This window comes from Thamnophis elegans, chromosome 3, assembly GCF_009769535.1.
Source record: "Thamnophis elegans isolate rThaEle1 chromosome 3, rThaEle1.pri, whole genome shotgun sequence".
Classification (NCBI taxonomy): domain Eukaryota; kingdom Metazoa; phylum Chordata; class Lepidosauria; order Squamata; family Colubridae; genus Thamnophis; species Thamnophis elegans.
In genome coordinates, this window is record NC_045543.1 from 89,617,952 (window position 1) to 89,639,820 (window position 21,869).

Here is a 21,869-nt window from a genome sequence, read left to right on the forward strand (position 1 = left end):
GCTTAAGCCATAGCATGCGTCTGGCAGTGACTGAGGACGCGATAGACCTGGATGCGAACTTGGTCGCATTCAGGGTGGCATCTGCTGAGTATTCAGCTGCAGCCACCAACTTGCTGATGTTCTGGTGGAACCTGATGTTATCGGGTGGTGCCCTGGCGTGCATTTGGCAGAGCCAGATCAGGGATGTGTGGTTAAAAAACGACACTGCTGTGGCAGCTTTCACAGCCTAGGCCAAAGCCAGATGGGTTTTGCGGAGGGCTTGTTCAACTCTCTTGTCCTCAAGTTTCAGGCTCTCCATCGCATTAATGGCCAAGGGAGTGGCTGATGTTAAGGCCACCACTGGCCCATCCACTAAAGGTAGTTGTAGCACTTCAGACATTTCTGGAGCTACATTGTAAAGCCTCCTTTCTGTCCCAATCGGGTGAGGCCCTGTCCCTGGGTTACCCCACTGTCACTCGACGACGTCCAGGAATAGTGGGGGGGGGGGATGGGATGACTTCTGCCTCTATGGTCGGTTCAGAAAAGACCAAGTAACCAATTTCCCTCAGCTCTGGGGTTGATTTTGGCACTGACTCTGTCCCCAAGTTTGTAGTTGCCTTGGCCTTGTGTCATAAAGTCTTGAAGAGATCAGGCCAGAAAGGGCCATTGAAGGGAGATGGTTCTGGAACCATCCCTTTGTCTTCAGAGGACAAGGCCCTGATTCTCTTACTCACTCTGTATAGATTGGGCCTGGGAGGGTACCTGTGAAGGGACCATCCAGGAGCCTTGAGTCATAAGGGACAACCTCTGAGCTTGATAAAATGGCGCGGCTTGTGCCGGCTGACTGCTTTGCTGCAAGACTGCAGCGATGCCTTGAGTGATTACTTGTGAAATGATCCTAGTGAGATGGTCAGATATTTCTGGCCCATGATCTTCCCCTGGGCGGAGTCCCGCTGCAGTGGGGGTAAAAGTTGCCTTGGGTCCGGGTCTTAGTCCCAAGTGAGAGCCCTGAGTCTCCATCTCTGAGACAGAGAAACTGGGAAAAACTGCACCAAAAGCTTCAGAGCTGTCTTTGCCTTGAAGAAATCAGCTCACTAGCTCCCTCTGGCGAACAGGAGAGGGAGCTGGCTGGTTGCAAGAGACTTGCAGGATTGCAAGCCTCCAACTGTCTGCCTTCAAAAGGGTGGGAACAAACGGTTCCTGTCATGGGGGGACAACTCACGTGCCTTTGGAGTCTAGCTGCCTTCTCCACTTTGGCCATCTTCTTTTCCAATGCCTTTTGCCTTCGTTTGGCATCTTTTCCCGCTGCCTAATGGAGAGTCCCTAATGTCCCCGCACGGTTCTGGAGGCTGTTGGCTAGCTGAAAATCACGTCATCAAGCAGACTGGTCCACAATGGACTGCTGCTGCCACGGCTTGGGTCTAATAGTCTATGCCGATCACGCGAACCGCCTTCAGTGTCTGGGCAAAGCTGGGCAGTGATTGAGTCCCCCTACTATAAAGCAGCTACGCCAGGGGCCTCGGCTTGGTAACAAGGAGCGGGCTCTGAATTTCAGCCCCCCTCCACTGCTTCGCAGGAATGGCGGAGACCTCGGCAATGGAATAGCCAGAGAAACATCTAACCAGTGGACCGGTTAGCCGACCTGATCGCCTTTGAAATGTAAAACGATTTTTTTCCGGCCTCACAGAATGAAGATCCAGGAATCCCTGCTGAGAAACCATTTGCCTTTTAAAATTAAACATGTCTTGACCGCCGAAGACTGAGCCAAAACTGGGAGGAAACCAGTAACAGGGATGTCACCAAAAAAGATGACAGACTCAGTTTCCAGGCAGAAGAAGAGAGCAACCTGGTTGATCCTGGTTGATCTATCCCTAAATTTAAAAAGTTTATAATTTACATTAATTGTGTAAAACTCTGTACCCTGTTTTCTGGAACCATTAGATTTGAAAACATTTTCTTTTTAATTCTAAAATAGATTATTACATATTTTGGGGATTGATAGAAAAATATAAACTTACAGTACATAAGAAGAATGAATCGTATCTATTGGAGAGATTAAAAGTTATGAAAGTCTTACACTAATTTGATAAGGCAAGTGAAAGCATTATTTTAAACCAGAAAATAAATTTAAATACATTTCTTGAAATAACAAAAGTATTTTATTTTTTTTTGTTTTTCATCTGACTACAAATAGTTGACATTTTTCATGTTGAACATTTTATTTAGGCCATTATTATAGGAAAGCAATTTTATTTTAAAAGAAATTAAATAACATTGTTAATTAATCAAAAAAAATATTCTATTCATGTGTTTTGCTTCGGTGTGTCACAGTATGGGGCATTGTCTCGCAGTACCTCCTTTCTTGGTAAAAGCTCTGGGGAAAAAAGACATTATTATTAGATTTTAAACAAGGGCAACACTGTCTTTCTAGTACTCTAATAATAATGGAGACTGTAGAATTAACAGCAGTATTTTCAATAAATGGGGATTTGTAAAATTATAATCTAATTACAAATACATATAGTATATTTAAATATTCTGCCTTTGCAAAGACCATTCAATATTCTTTACCTTTTTGCCATAGTCAAGTCATCGTAAAAGACTCTGTACTAAGGTGAAACATTCATTCACCCAGCCAAGTATTATTTATTTCAATTGGTGGTGGGTTTCCTGAGTTTGAGGCAGGAATTGTTCCAGTTAAATAAGAAGTTAAAAAAGTAAATCAGTCCAAGAAGAAAAAAATGGCAGACCATTTCTACACTATTGTATAATGTTATGTGATAATCAAGAACTGAGCTCTAAGAGGATACTTATCCCCTTTAAATGTGCAGAGACTGAACCTGTGACTTCCTGCCACAAAGAAAAGCTTTATTACTGAGTCACAAACCCCTGTGAGTACTGTAGCTAACAAAGATTTGATGAATGTAATGCTCAATTATTTCTTATTCTTCAGTCAAACCCCCCACCCCCACCCCAATGAATGTTCAGTATAATGGAACAAATGTGGCATGGTGGTTAAGGTATCAAATTAAAACTATGGAAATCTCTGTTTGTATCCAGTCTCAGCCATGGAAACCTAAGGGATGACTGAGGTGTTGACATGTTGCCCTTGGTGTCAATAATGAAGTGGATAAATAAAAAAGATGTTCATGCAATGCATAGCAGCTTTCAAAAAGGCAAATTTCCATGCTACTGATTATTAAGAAAGAGATAAAAATGCCAACAGAAAATTATGGTACCTTCATATCTGAAATTCTAGTTAAGGTTTTGATGCAAACTGAATCTATACATATTTGGGATTAAAAGTGGTTTAACCCATTTGAATTAATCATAACATTTTATATTTTAAGTTGCAGTTCCCACATTCCACAGGATAGAAAAATAGCGAAAACATACGCATTTTAATGGATGGGAGCTTTTCAGGTATGCATTATCTAATCAACTCTTAGATACAGTATTACAAAAATATATTAATGGAAACATTAACATTTGTTAAAATATTTAATTACTCAAGGTATAAGGTTTCTATTAAAACAGATTCAGTTGGAATTAGGCAAACAGATAATTTGATAGTTAACTATAAGGCTTTCATAACTTACTGATATTTTGTCAATATTCCACTATTAATTAAAGAACTAATTGAAATATCAACCTGCCGTAAACAGAATATATAGAAATCTATAGAATGTCTATTTAATTAATATATTAATTAAATCTAATTAAATTCTGATATTGTATAATTATCACATGTACCTCATCATCCATCCATGCATCCATCATATATTTATAGTTAACAAATAAAATACACTGTGCCAAGCTTTAGCTTCGTGTATCTTGTACTCACTATTAAACAGATTAATAAAAGTTGCAAGAATGAGAATCTATACTTACTTATTTTGTTGGCATCCACATAAACACCTTGTAGGACACACGTTTTAAGTATAACTTCCACATCTGAAGCTAATTTTATAAGCTGGGTGGAGTTGGGAACATAATTAATAATTATTCACCAATATATTTTGCTTTCTGATCATCCATGAAATGTTACTACAAGTTCATTGTACATTTCATAACTGAGTGTTTCAAAGGACGCTTATCTTTGATACTGATATTACTATATATTACAAATGATTTAATAGAATATGGATCCCCCCCCGAACTAGCAAGGCATATTCATGGGATGAAGATTTAATCATAAAAAACATGCATTTCCTTGCAAAACAGAGCAAAAGTGAATTTTTCAATATATTTTCTTTATAAATAACTAAAGAATGCCTGAAACTATTAGTTTGTTTAATATTTTTTCTTCTTTGAAACATTTTTATTCTTCCAATATTAATATTAAATTTTCATGTTTGACATCTTTCATTTATTTATATTGCACCTACTACTAGAAATCCTTACAATGCTATCACCCGACTTCAAAGAAGTAGTCAGAGATCTATCAACTGGATAGCACTAAAAAGGTTTCACACTTTATTAAAACATAAAGCAGAAATATACTACTTGATACACATATAGTAAATACAGTTTATTTTGGTTTCAGATCAGTATAATTTTAACATTTCATCAGGTTCATGAATAATTTGACAGTCTATTTCTCCAAATCTAAATAATTATCTGCATGAATCAGCTTGTAAAAATATCTGAGTTACTGATTAAAAGAATAATAATCCATGAAGTATGCAGTGGAGTACCCCAAGGCTCTGTTTTAGGCCCAGTACTCTTCAACATCTTCATCAATGATTTGGATGAGGGAATAAATGGGGAACTCATCAAATTTGCAGATGACACCAAGCTGGCAGGAACAGCCAACACTCCAGAAGACAGGCTTAAGATACAGAAGGATCTTGACAAACTTGAACATTGGGCACTATCTAATAAATGAAATTCAATGGTGAAAAGAGTAAGATTCTACATTTAGGCAAGAAAAACAAAATGCACAGGTACAGTATAGATGGTACCTTGCTCAATAGTAGTAGCTGTGACAGGGATATTGGAGTCCTAGTGGACAACCATTTAAATATGAGCCAGCAGTGTGCAGCAGCTGCCAAAAAAACCAACACAGTTCTAAGCCACATAAACAGAGGGATAGAATCAAGATCATGTGAAGTGTTAATACCACTTTGTAATGCCTTAGTAAGGCCACACTTGGAATACTGCATTTAGTTTTGGTCGCCACGATGTAGAAAAGATGTGGAGACTCTAGAAAGAGTGCAGAGAAGAGCAACAAAGATGATTAGGGAACTGGAGACTAAAACATATGAAAAACGGTTGCAGGAACTGGGTATGTCTAGTTTAATGAAAAGGACTAGGGAAGACATGATAGCAGTGTTCCAATATCTCAGGGTTGCCACAAAGAAGAGGGAGTCATACTATTCTCCAAGGCACCTGAGGATAGAAGAAGCAATGGGTGGAAACTAATCAAGGAGAGAAGCAATTTAGAACTTCCCCGACAGAACAATTAATCAGTGGTTGTGAATGCCCCAACACTGGAAGTCTTTAAGAAGATGTTGGATAGCCATTTGTCTGCAACGGTATAGGGTTTCCTGCCTAGGCAGGGGGTTGGACTAGAAGATCTCCAAGGTCCCTTCCAACTCTGCTATTGTATTGTATTGTATGAAAAAAATATGCATGTATTTATTTTAGCTATCCATTTTCAATCTGCTAAGATTTTGTGAAAGCTTCAGAAATTCATTTTTTACAGCTGAGAGTTTAATATTGTTGAACACATGAACACTTCCTAAATTTGAGAATATTTTTTTTCTTCAGGCAAAAGAAATTATTGTGTTTTCCCGAAAATAAGACAGGGCCATTTTCTTTTGAACCCCCCCCCCCCAAATAAGCACTTGACCTTATTTTCAGCTGGGTCTTATTATTTTTGAGGTGCAGGAAGCGGTGAGCATGGTCACCTCATGGCAGCTGCTGTGTTGCAATATTTTTAGGGAGGGCCTATTTTCAGGGAAGGGCTTATTTTAGCGCATGCACTCAAAAGCCCGATTGGGCTTATTATCCCGGGAGGTCTTATTTTCAGGGAAACAGGGTAAATATCTATAATTCAAGGAATTAGAGTTGTTCCAATTTTAAGAGAGATAAAATTACAGAATAATGGAATCTATTATGCCAATTTCTGCAAGACTCTACGTCAAAGATTGATTCATTTAAAGTTGTCCATACACATATGTTGCATGCACATAAAAGAACTTGTTCCTGTTTTACAGGCAAATTATTATTCTTTTAAGCAGAATCTCCCTCTTTTTCATCTGTCAGGTAACTAGCATTTATTTATAAATGGTGGCATTTTTAGGAAAAGAATTCAATGAATGGGGGAATGTTTCTGAAATGGAACAACAAAAAGAGCTTATTCACTAGTTTGGCACAGGTGACAAAATATAATATTTATTAGCCCATAATGACGTTTAAAATAAGAGCTATATCAGATGGGGGAGATAGTAATATATTCTGCTAAATACAAAAGGGATGAAATTGTAGGCAATTTAACTCTCTGCTTCAGGATCTTTACTGATTAATCAAAAAAATGTATAGATTTATTTAGCCATGCTTTAATAAGAAATAAGAAACCGGTATCATTAGAAACTAGCTAGCACCTACAAAATTCCAAAACATAGCTCTCCCTACATGCTTCCTCCAAGTGACAGCAGGAACTTCTCATGGTCCCCTCCAAGTGGCATTCTTTAAATATATAAGTGATGGGGATACTCATTCAATTCTCTTTTGGAATTATATTTACTCTAAAGATAGAAATTTTTGCAAATGAGTATGTAAACTGAAAAGTTTTGGGACAGGCAAGAAATGGTAGCAGGGATCTTCTAATCAATTGCCTTTTAGTAAATTGTGTGACCACACTACCAGAGCAGTCGTGTTGAGGGAATGTTCATAGCATATATTCAAAATTCAAAAGTACTTACAAGTAGTCTTCACTTTCCAATTGCCTTGTCAGCATCCCTCAGTCATGTGATCACCATTATGATCAGTAAGCCTTATCCTGTGCCTGACCAGTGGTCCCTGTAGCTTGTACAGCAGTGAGATTGGAGAGGAAGGGTTTATAAGAGACCAAGCATGCACATAAGGGGGAATAAACCATGTTATTTGTATATGGTGCTCATGGCTCCCAGCTCATATATGATTGGAGCTGCCAGTGCCACCACTTTCCTTTCAATGTATATTCCCCATTGTGTGTCTGCGTAGTCTCTTATAATCCTTCCTCTCCAATGAATGTAAATACAAATATTAATCTCCTTCTTGTTAATTATCACAGCACTGGAGTGAGCATTCCAAGGGCAGTGAAATGGAAGCACAATTTCAGTAATTTGATTTCCTATTTAATGACCAACTTGCTTAACAACAGTTGCCAGTCCTGTGTGGTTGCTATATAAGGACTACCTGTATTATTAAAGGTTAGGAGTCTCCAGACTATTCTCTCTATTTCAAGTTACAATAAAAATGTTGTAAAGGATAGAATTCTAAGAAAAATAGAATAACTGTTATCTCTGCTCAACAATTGCTTGTTCCTAATTCATCTTTGATTATTGCTTTGCACTATCTTTCCCTTTGAATATGAAGCAGAAAAACTGTCACCATAAAAAAGAGTGTTAGCCATTGACTTTCAAACTGTGGTTTCAGATATAAATATATAGATTACATTTGTATTTTGTCAGTTTCACTGTATAGTTTCTCTTTTATAATGGTAATTGGGCAGAATGGTAATTGGGCAGAAATGATCTTGTAGATCAGTGTTTTTCAACCACTGTGCCGCGGCACACTAGTGTGCCGTGACATAGTGTAAGGTGTGCCGTGGGAAAATTACTTTATATATAGTCAATATAGGCACAGAGTTAAATTTTTTTAACATTTTCTAATGGTGGTGTGCCTCGTGATTTTTTTCATGAAAGAAGTGTGCCTTTGCACAAAAAAGGTTGAAAAACACTGTTGTAGATGATCCTCACTCTGTCAAGGATCTAGGAGTACTTATCTCAAACGATCTAAGCTCCAGAGCTTACTATAATGGCATTGCCAAAAAGGCATTAAGAGTTGTTAATTTTGTAAACCTAATTTTGTGAAGCTTTTTCTCCAGTAACACTGTATTGCTAACTAGGGCATATAAAATATTTGCAAGACCAATTCTTGAATACAGCTTGTCCTTCTGGAACCCACACTGTATATCGGACATTAACATGATTGAGTGAGTTCAGAGATATTTCACAAGAAGAGTACTCCACTCCTCTACTCACAATAGAATTCCCTATGACACCAGCCTTGAAATTTTGGGCTTGGTCAATCTGGAACTGCACCACCTGCAGTTCGATCTAAGCATAGTACACAAAATTGTCTGCTATAACGTCTTGCCTGTCAACAACTTCTTCAGCATATGACTTCAGCAACAGAGTGGTCAACGCCTGCAATGCTCTACCCGACTCCGTTGTTACAGCCTCAAACTCTCTCAGCTTCAATCTCAAACACTTTACTGTGGGCCTCACCCCATTCTTAAGCAGTCCATAAAGGCGGCATGCATAAGTACACCAGCATGCCTAACGCCCCTGTCCTACTGTCCCCATTTATCTGTATTTACTTTCTTTGTTCATGTTTATGTTCATCCCTATGCTTGTTATCTTGTACATATTTGACAAACAAACAAACAAATAAATAAAATAAATTGTACAGAGACATGCACAATTGTTTGCTTTTAATCGCTATCCTTGTTCTGTTCCTAATCTGCTCCATATAGTTAATACATAGTTAGAATTAGTATATTTTGTAATAGTTAAGCTAACTTAAACTGCAACACAGGATTGTATTCAATAACAGAAACCAATTTCTATGCAAATACCTCAGCTATTTTTTCAGGAGAAGTCTCATTTTTATTACTTTTGAATTCTTCATTTATCTTAAGTCTTGCAGCTAGATAAAAAAAGAGAACAGGCATTTAAAAATGTATTTATTCAGTTTTGTTACATATAAATTAGATACTTCTATAAAAATTATTTCCACAGTATGTTACCACAATCTTATGTACTAATCTGAAGATATTTTAAAAGGATCTAGTCTGTTTCCACAACAGTTAAGTTGCAAGATACGATATTACAAACGGTCACTAAAGTTCCAAGTGCATGTTATATTTAAAAACCAACTATTCCTTTGCAACACTTTGAGTAAGTTGAACATAAAACATTTAACAGTATTTAAAGAAAGCTTACTTGATATATCAAAAAGCAGCATAATTATCTTGGATAAAATAAGACGCACGGAGATATTTAAATGTACATAACCTCCTATTCTTCAAATGTGGCATAACACGAATAGAATAAGAAGGTCTCTGGTGCCCTCTAAGCTTGGTTGTTTTCTTGAAAATGTTTCATTGCCCAAACTAGATAACATGATCATGCTACAGAGAGTGAAGTTTGCTCTCATTTTATATTCTAGTGGCTTGCCCTGTCAATGGTGATGGGAGTGGTCTTGGTGGTTCTTTGGTTGGGTTTCATGTGGTTCTTTGTTGCTGTGTATTCGTGCTCTTCTAAACAGTCCACTTGTGGAGATAAATCTGTTTTAATATTACCCAGTTATACAAAATTCCATAGTTCTTTTTGAGACAGGATAAAACCTACTGGAAGCCAGGACATCCTGTGCTGCAGCTATACCAGCTGTGTTCTATTCCATTTCAGGATTACTTTCTTAGCTTAACGATCCATTTAGTTCCAAGTTTAAAATTATAAGCCATAAAATTAGCCAAATTGGCTCCTCTCCAGATTGCCTATTTTTAATGGGGCATATTTCAGCTTTGTATTTGTTAGCCAAGGGCTCTAGGATATAAGCTCATAGGACTTGAGTAGTAAAACTAAAGTAAATAAAAGAGTTCACCCGGTTATTGTATGACAAGGTTTTTAATAAAATTTCATTTTGGCAGATTCCAGAGAATACTTCTTGTACAAAGATTTTATCTTTGTAATAAGTCGAAAAGTAGAATTATATACTGTATGATCTGAGGCAAACCTTTATTTCTCCTTTGTTTTTTTCAACCAGGCTCTTCAAACCATGTAATTTTCTTTTATATAAATTTAGGCCTAATGTAGCCAAATTTTCAGCTGCCAGGATTAGGTGCATTAAAAAACTGTTTTATGAATATGTTTCCCATGTGTTGTTTTCTTTTTTATTAAGCTTGTTCTTAGGTCTTTTGATGTAATAAATTTTCATTCGTATTCATTTTTCTTTTCTTATTTGCATTCAACTAATTTATCTCAATGCACGAGTATGTGCCCTCCTTTATTTAGAAAGCAGAATAACTTAATATTGTATCTTGAATTGGGAGCAAAATAAAATATTGAACTCATGAAGCATAAAACCTTGATGAAAGGTCCAGAAAGCTTTATATTATTTTAAAATTTCTGGAAATTTTTTAATGTATTCATAGCAAGAATGAGAAATCAAGGTTTGGAGCATATAAATACGCTGAGTGATGAAACATGTTTTCATCTAGAGGTATACATATCATGGGTGAAATTCAATTTTTTTCCCTGACGGCTCTGTGGATGTGGCTTAGTGGTCATGGCTTGGTGGTCTTGTGACAGGGTGGGAGGGTGTGGCCAAATCGATATCACTTCTTTGCCCTAATGACCTACAAAAAGATATTTCATTTCATTTTTTCATTTTAATGACATTTATAGGCCGCCCTTTTCCCTGAGGGGACTCAGGGCGGCTTACAATAAATAGGAAGGGGGTGCAAGACAAACACAAGAAAAAAACGTGTGAATAAAAAAAAAATAAACCAGTAAAACACAACATTCATTCAGCATTCGGGTGGGGCGAAGTTAGGGTCTTATCCCCAGGCCAATATATACCAATTATTATACACAAAATAATAAAAGAGGTACACAAATATTTACATAAGAGCAATAAGACTTTCTTATGAAAGTATTTGTGTACCTCTTTTATTGTTTTGTGTATAATAATTGGTATATCTTCTTTTTGAATTTCACCCCTGATCTATCTACTTGGCGGCATATAAATAAAATAAAAATACAAATAAAACAAACATTTCCCCAACCTGGTGTTTTCCCGTTTGTTATTAAACTACATGTCCAAGCATCCTCGTAACCTCGAGGGGTTAATGCTAGTTTCTGTGTGACTAATAAAGTAGACAAGAGCTGATAGCTGGATGGAGTTTGTTTTTCTGTTTGATAAGATTCTTATCTGTGATTAATATGTATATGTATATACACTACACATTATATACATAGAAAAATTAGGGAACTGTGTCTCCAAGGGTAGGCTATAGCTGAGTCAGCTCAAAATTGTCACCAATATTTTGGGTCTTTCCTTTAAGTTAGGGGTCTCCAAACCTGGCAACTTAAGACTTGTCCCTTTGAGGTTGCAGGAAAGAAAAAGATTAAATTCTTGCTCCAGCAGCCCTGCTACAACTTTCTTTTAAGGTTTAGAAAGGCCCAGTGCTCAACCCCTTCTCCAACAATGTGCATATAGAGAATGTATACCTTAAAAAACAGCATGGAGGCTCAAATACAACTACATGCTAGAAGTAATAATCATACCTTAAAACTATGTTTTTAAACACTATGTTTTTAAATAGCCTTCTACTGGGGAAAGGATTAAGCATTTGTTCCTTTAGTAAAACTTGTTTTAATTAAAAAAAAACATTCTTACCATCTAAGCTTTTGGTGTCACCTTTGAACACATTTTGCCTTGTCCTATGTAAAATCTTGAACACTTTTAAGACCTGTAAATACAATAGAATGTTAAAAGTTTTAGATTCTTATGTTATGAAGAAAGCACCATTTGCTCAGTTAAATTTGAAGTAGATATATTGGGAAAATAAAATATAAAAATTCTCCAAGAAAAAGCATTTGGTTATAGGAGAATGAAATGAAAATGATTCCTAGAAATAGCAGCTACTGTAAATGCTGATGTAATAAGCAACCCACATTCCGGCCTCTAACATAGATAATGGTATGTGAAACTCCGCATAAAAGACCATAATATGATGGGTAGATAGGCAAGCCTCTAGAAAGAAAAGTTGTTAAAGAAGACATTTCACAGTTATTCCAGCTATATGTCTGACATAATAATACTTTAAAATTTAAGAATGCTAGTTTTTAGTTTTACAAGGCCAGATGAGCCTTGACCTTATTGGTCTTCTGGAATGGTCTGAAGATTTGGCTTTGCCATTGAACTTGGGATCTGGTAGTGGCATTGTGGAGCCTGGTAGATGGTTACATTGTTAGCATTTTGAACTACATGCTTGCAGATTACTGCTACGTCTTTTTATGGTTTTTCATAGTTTTTACCCTTTTAATGTATTTAAAGTGTTTTTGTTATTATTTTGGTTAATTTTTGTAATGTCTTTCTGTTTTAAGAGCTGCCACATATTTGAGTTGGGCAACATACAAATAAATAAACTTTGAGAGAGATGATGATGTCATCTAATCTTTTGATGCTAGAACTGTGAAAGTTATTATTTGGAGGTAAGCACTGAGCAATTAATAAATAAACAAATCAAACTAAGGGAAATTTGACTTAGTACTTCAAAAATGCTGAAATGTACTGCTTAAATTAAGCTAATAAGGTAACTGCTTAAATAAGCCAGTTACACTACTGGCTTAATTAAAATAGAGACATCAGTAATGGTACTGTTTTTAATATACAGAAATCAAATTATTAGCAGTAAGAATTCTTATAACACTTATTTTTGCAAACCCCAGTTTTTAGTTTATAGAGAAATAGATGGAAGAGGAATTTTTAGAAAAGTTACTGTTTCCTAATTTTTACAGACAGGAAAGAAATATATAAATGTTTTCAATCTCTTTAATTTGACAAGTGAGTGGGAAAAAATTCCCATAAAAATACTAAGTGTTTGGTAGAAAGACCAAAATACACTCATGTCACTCAAAATACTTAATTGGAATGAATACTGTTTTATAGGAAGAAATAAAAATATCCTTATGAACTTAGATATCAAAGAAAACAAAGTAAACCCCAGAGTAAAAATATATATTTATACCTTATTTTACAAAACATAATATTTTTAAAACATGTACCACTAACAGGAATTCTATAGATGTATCTTTCCAGTTTAAAACAGGTATCACCTACTGTATTTCTGCTTGTCCTATAACTATTCAGAATACATGAGTTTTGGAGATGAAACGAAGGTTCCACCACAAAACCGCGGAGTACAAAATCACGCTCGACGAAAGCACGCATTTGACGTCATCACAGCGCGACGAAAACATCGCGCTGTGATCGAAAAATGTAAAAATAAAGCGAAAACCTTACCCTAACCCCCCCAAACCTAACCCTAAACCTAACCCTAAACCTAACCCTTAACCTAACCCTAAATCTAACCCTAAACCTAACCGTTAACGTAACGCTAAACCTAACCCTAACCCTAACCCTAACCCTTAACCTAACCCTAACCCTTACCTTTATGTGAATCGGCTTGCTTTAATTTTAATTTTATTTCAATTTTTAATTTTTTCGTCGCGCTGTGATGACGTCACATGCGCGCTTTCGTCGATCGTGATTTTGTCCTCCGCGGTTTTGACGGGTCACGGAAACGAAAGTGGTGATAGCAGCTTTTATGGGAGTGAAGCAATAGACATTTCATCTCATTGAATGTATAAGCTATGTACCCATTTAAATGAGAACCAGTCTGGCACATTGGTTTAGCCATTAGGCTAGAAACCAGGAAACTGAGTTCTAGTTCAACTCAGGCATGAAACCAGTTGGTGACCTTGGGCCAGTCACTCTCTGTCAGCCTAAAATAGACAGTGACAAACAATTGGTGTAAATCTTGCCAAGAAAACTACAGGGATGCCAGGCAGTTTCCAGGAATCAACCTTGACCTGAAGACACACATGCCATTTAAAGAGGGAAAAAACAAAGTGGGTGGCTTATCAAAGATTGTAAGAAATGTAGGGCTAATACATTATACTGAACTGTAACATACTGTATTAGATTCTGGGTTAGTGTGTTGTGTGAACCCAGATGTAGAGTGGTATTACAATAGGGCTCTACAGCATTTTAGATGATAGGAAATTGTAGTCTAATTCAGTATATCCCAAGTAAATCATAAGAAAGCAAAAAGTAATTCTAAAGAAAAACAACAACTTGCTATCATTTGAACATCATGGTATAATCACTGGCTTTATCACAACCTCACTTTTAAGATCAGATTACCCAGCAGGTAAAAAAATTCAAGGAAGTTTTCAAGGATTCATATATTGTACACATATTTTGAAACTCAATCAGTCATAATACAATTACTGTTGCTAGCTTCTGGGCAAGATCTGTTTCACTTGTACATATTTTAATCTTGTATTTTATATTTTAAATTTTAGGCCTTATAGTATGCCTTATTTTAATTTTGATGCTTCGGACAAGGATAAGCAAACATACCCGTAGTAACAATGTGATCAGGCAGTGAAGTAAGAAAATCAAGAAAAAGGGGGAATACATTTCTTACATATTCATCTGTACCATATTTTCACACACTCCAACTAAATAATACATTTGTAGGAAGATAGCACCCACCCATCTCCTAGAAAATGAAATATTTTAGGAAATATTAAAATGGCAGAATATTTCCCCCTAAAAGGGAGGCAGAAACTCATTCCCCACCTTTGTCAATTAGGACCCAGAGAAATATGTTTTTAGGCAGGAAACAGACTCACTCTTAATAGCTCATCCCACCTTTGTCAATGGGCCATTAAAAGGACTGAGCCAGTCTATTCTACATATATCTCCTTCAGGCAGACCCATCTGCAACAGAAACTCACTACAAAGCTTGGGACTTAAAAGACACACAACCTACAAAGTTAGCTAAAACACTACCACCACCATCTGCAGAGTCTGACAACCAATCAGAATACATTTCTTACACAGGAACAGGAAACAGAGGTGGGGCCAAACAGAGTATAAAAACTAAGAATTCCCAGCAAGCCCTCCCCCCTTCTTTTCTTTTCACTCAACATCTTCAAAGTATGTGATCCCCTTTTTGCCTAGGACTGGGATGATGAACCTATGGCACGTGTGCCACAGATGGCACGTGGAGCCATTTGTCAGGGCACATGAGGTGTTGCCCTGTCGCACTGGCCAGCTGAGTTCAGCCTTTTTTAAAGCCATTTTTTGCCCTCCCCAGGCTCCAGAGGCTTTATAGGAGCCTGGAGAGGGCAAAAAGAGCCTCCCCTCCCCTGGAGGCCGTCTGGAACGTAAAAAACCGGCCCTATGGGCAAACTGGAAGTTTGGAAACGGACTTCCAGTTTGCTTGTAGTGTCGGTTTAAACTGTCCGGAGGCCTCAGGGAGCTTCAGGAAGCTTCCCTGACGCCTCCGGAGGACTAAAAACAACCCTACAAGCAAACCGGAAGTCTGTTCCCGAACCTCCGGTTTACCCATAGGACCATTTTTTTTGTGTTCCGGAGACTTCAGGGAAGCGCCAGGGGGAGCGGGGAGGCTCTTTTCGCCCTCCCCAGGCTCCTATAAAGCCTCTGGGGCCTGGGGAGGGCAAAAAATGGCTTTAAAAAAGGCTGAAAGCTGGCCAGCGCGACACGGCAACACCTCGCATGCCCTGACAAATGGCTCAGTGTGCCATAGGCTCACCATCCCGGTCCTAGGCAAAAAGGGGATCACATGCCTTGAAGATGTTGAGTGAAGAAAAAAGAAGGGGGGGAGGGCCTGCTGGGAGTTCTTGAGTTTTTATACTGTTTGGCCCCACCTTTCTGTTTCCTGTTCCTATGTAAGAAGTAACTTCTGGTTTGCTTCTAGGGCTGGTTTAAGCCCTCCGGAGGCTTCAGGGAAGCCTCCTGAAGGTCCCTGAAGCCTCCGGAGGGCCTCATGGGCAGCGGGAGAGGCTGCTTCTATAAAACCTCGGAGCCTGGGGAGGGCAAAAAAAGCATGCAAAAAGGGGGGGATGCGCACTGGGGGGGATCGTGCGTTGCATTATGGGTGCAACATGCCCGCGCACAACCCACCTGCACTTCTCTCCTTATGGCACGTGAGCAAAAAAGGTTCGCCATCACTGGCCTAGAACCTCAAGCCATGTGGTCCTGTCCACCATTAAAACCATCTTTCCAAGCAGCTTCCATGTTTCCAGTGTCTCTTTCCCCACTTGGAACTGATCCCAGATGGACATTTCTTCCAACACATTTCTATATGGCTCAAATAATGTTCTCACCCCAACAACAAAACCTTACACAAGGTTTCGTGTGCGTGTATTTTACATGTTTGTTAATAAAAAATTAAAAAAAAACCTTTACACAAACATCACCTTCTCTCGCCCAAAAACAGTATCTTGCCTGCGAAGATACAGCGAGCCATCAACTAACCTCTGCCCTTCGCATGGCTGGGACCGCTGCTCTTGGAGGAACCCCTATTATAGAGGTTTCCGGCAGGAACAAAGCCACGCCAATCCGTGCACGTTATTGGTTCTATGAGAACATTGCTTCCACGACAGCGACCAATCAGCGGGTGTCCTGCGTCTAAAATGGGAGGAGATAAAAGATGACTCGAGAGCTATACAAATAGAGCAGCACCGTGCACGTTATTGGTTCTATGAGAACATTGCTTCCACGACAGCGGCCAATCAGCGGGTGTCCTGCGTCTAAAATGGGAGGAGATAAAAGATGACTCGAGAGCTATACAAATAGAGCAGCACTATGAAAAGAGTAAAACGGGGATAAATTTGCAGGAAAGGAAACGGAATAAGAAGCATGGGCGTTCTGGCTAAGCTAATGTTGCTCCACTTCAGACACTTTTAAGATGTAGTGACTTCAAATCCCAGAATTCTCTAGCCAAACCGGCAGTTGGCTGCAGGGTGCTGGGGAGTTTTGGGAGTTGAAGTTCACACATTTTTAAATTGCTGGAAGATTCAGAACCACTCTGCCCGGCACAAAAATTGTGTTAACGGAGAAAATTGTTAATGTTTTCCTTTTGTTCAAATTCACGTCACGGAAATAGTAGCATTGTCTGAGGCGATGCTACTTAGAGAAACATTAAAATAATAAAATGGATTACTACAGAGGGTGAACAAATGCCTGAAAGGAAAAGGCCACATTTATAAAGCCTGTTAATTATTTATGAGAAACGCTGAACCCATGAGGTGCATTTTCCCAGCAGTTTTTTTTTTTTAAAAAAAACTTTATTGCCGCATCATGCGATTGCGCCTCTGCACTTTGCCGTTCCTCGGGAAAAGACGAGAAGGCGGAATAAAAATGACGGGCAGAGGAATCGACCGGTAAGACGGGTAGTTCTATCCGCATATTGCTTTGATAGGGCAGTCTTGCCGCTTGTTTGCTATCCTACGCTCGCTATTGGTCAGTTCGAGGGGTGTGTGGCCGCGCTATAGAAGGCCCGACGGAGAGGTGGGCGGGCGCTTCTCGTGCAGAGAGATGGCCGAAGAGGTTTGCAGGGCTCAGGCGGCTCAGCCTGGCGGGGACACCATATTCGGAAAAATCATCCGTAAAGAGATACCCGCCAAGATCATCTTCGAGGATGAGAAGGTGGGGAGACGGGGGAGACTTCGGAGCCTTCTCCTCCGCTCAAGGGGCGAGTCCGCACTTGCATGGCTGGGGCCATAAGTCTTATTTAGCCAGGTCCATTTGCCTTTTTCGGCTTCAGTGCCACGCTGGACCGGCATTCGCGTGACTTCGAGTCATGCTCTGTGGCCGCATTGCCTCGGGATTGCTATCTCGTGGCCTGTGGGTGGAGTGCCAAGCAAAGCGAGGTAGATTGTCTTTGCACCTGGAGGCTCTATTTTTCGTGCCTCTTTCCCCGCCCCCTCGTTCCACCCCGCCCCAAAAAGAACGAGCAAGGAGGAAATGTTACCTGCAACTAATGTCCACCACTGAATCTTAACGTTTTCTATCTTTAAGATTAAAATTCTTTTAGCATAATCCTAACCATTGCACTGGGTTCTCAATTACCTAGCGTACATTTCAATCATTGGGCCTTTGTCCCTGAATAGTGTTTGTATAAATTCACATACAACTATCCATTGCAGGAATATTTTTTCTCCTATGAGCTCATGATATTTTCGTTTCATCCCAAATGCATAATAACTAGAACTGGGAATGCTATGTACTACTTTGCACTTCAGGAGGAAAGGTGCAGTATAAATAAGCAAATAATTTGGCTGTTCTTCAAAGTAATGGCTGGTATAGATTTTGTGCACCTTTAGGGTATTCTTGGACTGGCTCTGACCAAGGGAGAAAACGTACTGTATATTTAAAGACTACGCAAAGTTTGCTGCGCTGAGAAAAAACATGGAGACACCATGGGGACATACTAGAAAAAAGATATGCCAGAGGATATTCTTGCCAGGGTTAGATGCAAATGAGGAACTATTTATTACAATCAAATCCAGTTTTTTCATACTTCCCTCTGAATCCAGGGATTAAATAAAATAAAACCTGATTTGCAGTTCCTAACCCTAACTACAAAAGAAAAGTATGAATATTTTTAAGGATCTGAATAGAGCTATATTTTAAAAAAAGATGTGATTATAATTGAACAAATGCATTTCACAGTCCATTTCTCATAGTCTTCATGTCCATAACTCCTAATCACGTTTTGCTTAAATTGTTAATTATATTTTAAAATATTATTGTGTTATGAAGAGAGCAGGACAGCATAGGGTAATATTTCATACAAAGTGTTCCAGTTAAAAACTTGTCACATGCTTACTGATTCATTTTATAATACCTATTACTAAAATGGTGCCTTTTTCTATTCAGTGCCTTGCGTTTCATGATATTTCTCCACAAGCTCCAACTCATTTCCTAGTGATCCCCAAGAAGCATATTGCTCAGATATCTCAAGTGGAAGATGCCGATGCAGGTGTAAGTATTGCAAAAAGACTTTCTATTAAATAGTGGCCAGCTTTTCAGTAATAAGAGGTTAACTTGGATCTAAATTTGAGAGATCTGAAGAAGGATGAGTAAAGTTTTGGTAGGTTTGCTAAACCAGCAAAAGCTCAGAGTTTTAGTTCAATGATTAGATTGTTTTTTTAGAATAATAACTTCATTGTTACTTTAAATGTACAGTAATCAGCATAGGTAAAAATGAGATTTCATTGCATATAGCTCCCATATGGGAGGTAAAAATTACCTCCCATATACACTACATAAACATGACAAACATTATGTATTACACAAACGATCCAGAGAAACAACACAGTCTAGTTCGGATATTTGTGTGTGTATGGGTATATGCATACTTTGTGTGTGTGTGTGTGTGTGTGTGTGTGCGCGCGCGCGCACTAAGATGACATGGGGAGAGACCAATTCAGATTGTTAGTTATCCGCACCCCCAGATACTTAATACTGTTGACCACGTCTACAACTGCAACTTTAATACAGAGTGGGGTAAATCTACAATGATCTCCTTTGATTAAGGTGATTGTATTATACATATGAGGGACACGGTGGTTCAGTGGCTAAGACCCTGAGCTTGTTGATCAGAAAAGTTGGCAGTTTGAATCCCTAGCGCCACGCAACACAGTGAGCTCCTATTATTTTTTCCCAGCTTCTGCCAACCTAGCAGTTCGAAAGCATGTAAAAATGCAAGTAGAAAAATAGGGATCACCTTTAATGTGAAGGTAACAGCGTTCTGTGTGCCTTCGGTGTTTAGTCATGCCAACCACATGACCACGGAAACCACATGATCACATGACCACGGATAGCTCTTTGGCTTTAAAACAGAGATGAGCACCGCCCCCTAGAGTCGGGAACAACACATATATGAGGGGAACCGTTACCTTTATCTTTATTATACATGTAACACTAAAGAGTGTTTCAGTTTTCAAGTTTTTTTTTCAAAGCTTTAACAAATGTTTAAAATTTATTTGAAAAGAATAAAAAACTGTCCAAGATTAGTTCCATGTTTGTCAACAAAAAGAGCTATTTTCTTAGCCTACAGGAGTGGTGTGGGGGCAATAATCTATTATTTATAGCATAAGGGGAAGTAAAATTTCAAGGCTAGATGATTTCCCCCCCAAAATCAGGCATTTGTTTTCATTTTTTAAATCTATCAGTTTCTGAGATAACTTTTAAATTGTCAGGAGAACCCAAATCTTGAATGGCAATTCTTGCTACAAGAAGATTAATCAATTTCAGCATAGTGTTCAAACTACTGGAATACAGTAATATTTGGACAGTTCTTATAGTTGTAGAAATTGTAGCTGGACGTCTTTCATTGCCTTGTATGGTAACTATCTGAAAACCGGTGCCATCACTGTTAAGTTTCTACAAAAGATTTATTTGGATTGGGTACTATATTCTAAACAAGGTTAATTTGCATTGCATGTTATATTTAGTTATAAATATTTAGAATCTATGTAAAAAATAGTTACAGTGCAATCACACTTATGTATTGTTACATTTTCAATTTATTCTTAGGATAAGCACTTCCTATACAGTAGCAGCAATGGTTAATAACAGATTTCTGCATAGCCTTTTACTTTCCCCAAGTTTCTCCTTGAGTGGTTTTTAAAAAGGTAGTTATACAACCTACAATAAAGTATCTGGGAATGCTCCCCTGAGAGCATAGGTTGCATCTTCCCTAAACATTTTTATGTCAGGTTAAAAGAAGGAAGAACTGGGTTTCACCCCTCCCCCCTTTTTTTGCTGTCATTTTTCTGAGCTAATCTTCAGTGTAACAATAAGTACATCTGCTGAAAGGAACATTTGAGAAATGGCTGAATATGCAATCTGCTTTCTCCCTTTTATATTGTATGTTCCCCACTTGTGGTGAGGTAAAGTTACTGATGCCAAAACTGTACTGTAGACCAGTGGTAGTCAACCTGGTCCCTACCGCCCACTAGTGGGCGTTCCAGCTTTCATGGTGGGCGGTAGGGGTTTTGTCCGATACTGAAGCACTTTCCTTTGTTTTAATTTAATTGACTTTAAAAAAAAATTCATAGCATTATTTAAAAACATTTTCATTAGGTTTTCATAAAATCACCATTACTGTGGAACTGATATGGGCAGTTAGAAAATTTTACTACTAACAGAGATACAAAAGTGGGCAGTACGTATAAAAAGGTTGACTACCCCCGCTGTAGACATATGCTTTTGATACTGAATTTGGTTTTGGTTTGGCAATTCTATGGACTTTGTTTTTTCCCTTTTTGTAGTAAAGTGATGTGCTTTTCTTTTCTTTTTCAGCTTCTTGGCCATTTAATCATTGTGGGCAAGAAATGTGCAGCTCAATTAGGCCTGACTAGAGGATACCGAATGGTTGTGAATGAAGGTCCAGATGGTGCTCAATCAGTCTATCATGTGCATCTCCATGTACTTGGGGGACGTCAGATGGGCTGGCCTCCAGGCTAAGACTCCGAATGAGAAGAGAAATGTTGTCCTTAGTCTGTTGAGTAGAGTCCACACTTGTTCTGTCTATAATACCAGTTAATTAATATTTCGTGTGGAAGACAATTATAAATTTTGTCCATAAATCAATAAAGTTTAAACTTAATTATTCTTTTTTCCCATTTTTCTATTACGTATGTAACATAAATTAGTACAGTCTGAGACTCAGGGCTATATTCGGCTGCTAAAAGCAATGGATGCAGCCACCGGAAACTTTCCAAAAGCTGTTTCTAAGTTGTAAGGTTACTATGTTAGAAAAGAAAGCGTGAAGTGTACTGGAAGTAATCAAATGTGTTTAAATTTTAATCTTTTTTCACGCTGTTTGTTAAAGCAGCAATGAACAGACATTACTTTGAAAATAGCATTTTATATGTCTGGATATTTTCCTTTTGCTTCTCAAAATGCTGTTTTGTTTGCAGAGACTGATGCAATACCCACAAACACGATCTGTGGGGAAAAAAACAGAATATATTCTAAAAAACATAACTGAACCAAAGAATCTT

General features: G+C 38.2%; 2 protein-coding genes across 3 annotated transcripts; one reads left to right on the forward strand and one right to left on the reverse strand.

The window, feature by feature from the left end:
* Positions 1-2,119: 2,119 nt before the first annotated feature.
* Positions 2,120-16,428, reverse strand: LYRM7 (LYR motif containing 7). 2 transcript variants are annotated; one of them, XM_032214361.1, is made up of 5 exons: positions 16,330-16,428; positions 11,653-11,725; positions 8,828-8,898; positions 3,871-3,952; positions 2,120-2,353 (listed from the first exon to the last, which is right to left on the reverse strand). In XM_032214361.1, the coding sequence occupies exons 1-5, from the start codon at positions 16,342-16,344 to the stop codon at positions 2,283-2,285; spliced, it is 312 nt and encodes a 103-aa protein (XP_032070252.1). In that variant the 5' UTR covers positions 16,345-16,428; the 3' UTR covers positions 2,120-2,282. The 2 variants fall into 2 exon arrangements, with proteins under 2 accessions (XP_032070252.1, XP_032070251.1); XM_032214360.1 differs by lacking the exon at positions 16,330-16,428 and adding an exon at positions 15,976-16,046.
* Positions 16,429-17,351: 923 nt separating this feature from the next.
* On the forward strand, positions 17,352-21,477 carry HINT1 (histidine triad nucleotide binding protein 1). Its single transcript, XM_032214677.1, has 3 exons — positions 17,352-17,502; positions 18,736-18,840; positions 21,166-21,477. Exons 1-3 carry the CDS (start codon positions 17,392-17,394, stop codon positions 21,328-21,330), a joined length of 381 nt encoding a protein of 126 aa, XP_032070568.1. The 5' UTR covers positions 17,352-17,391; the 3' UTR covers positions 21,331-21,477.
* Positions 21,478-21,869: the final 392 nt, after the last annotated feature.

Coding starts and splice junctions, on each gene's coding strand:
- LYRM7 (XM_032214360.1), bottom strand. CDS start 16,020: ATGGCGAACCTTTTTTGCTCACGTGCCATAAGGAGAGAAGTGCAG. Junction 8,899..11,652: donor TGACACCAAAAGCTTAGATG/GTAAGAATGTTT, acceptor TTTTTTATCTAG/CTGCAAGACTTAAGATAAAT. Junction 2,354..3,870: donor TGTGGATGCCAACAAAATAA/GTAAGTATAGAT, acceptor TTTTTTCCCCAG/AGCTTTTACCAAGAAAGGAG.
- HINT1 (XM_032214677.1), top strand. CDS start 17,392: ATGGCCGAAGAGGTTTGCAGGGCTCAGGCGGCTCAGCCTGGCGGGGAC. Junction 17,503..18,735: donor TCATCTTCGAGGATGAGAAG/GTGGGGAGACGG, acceptor TTTTCTATTCAG/TGCCTTGCGTTTCATGATAT. Junction 18,841..21,165: donor TGGAAGATGCCGATGCAGGT/GTAAGTATTGCA, acceptor TTTCTTTTTCAG/CTTCTTGGCCATTTAATCAT.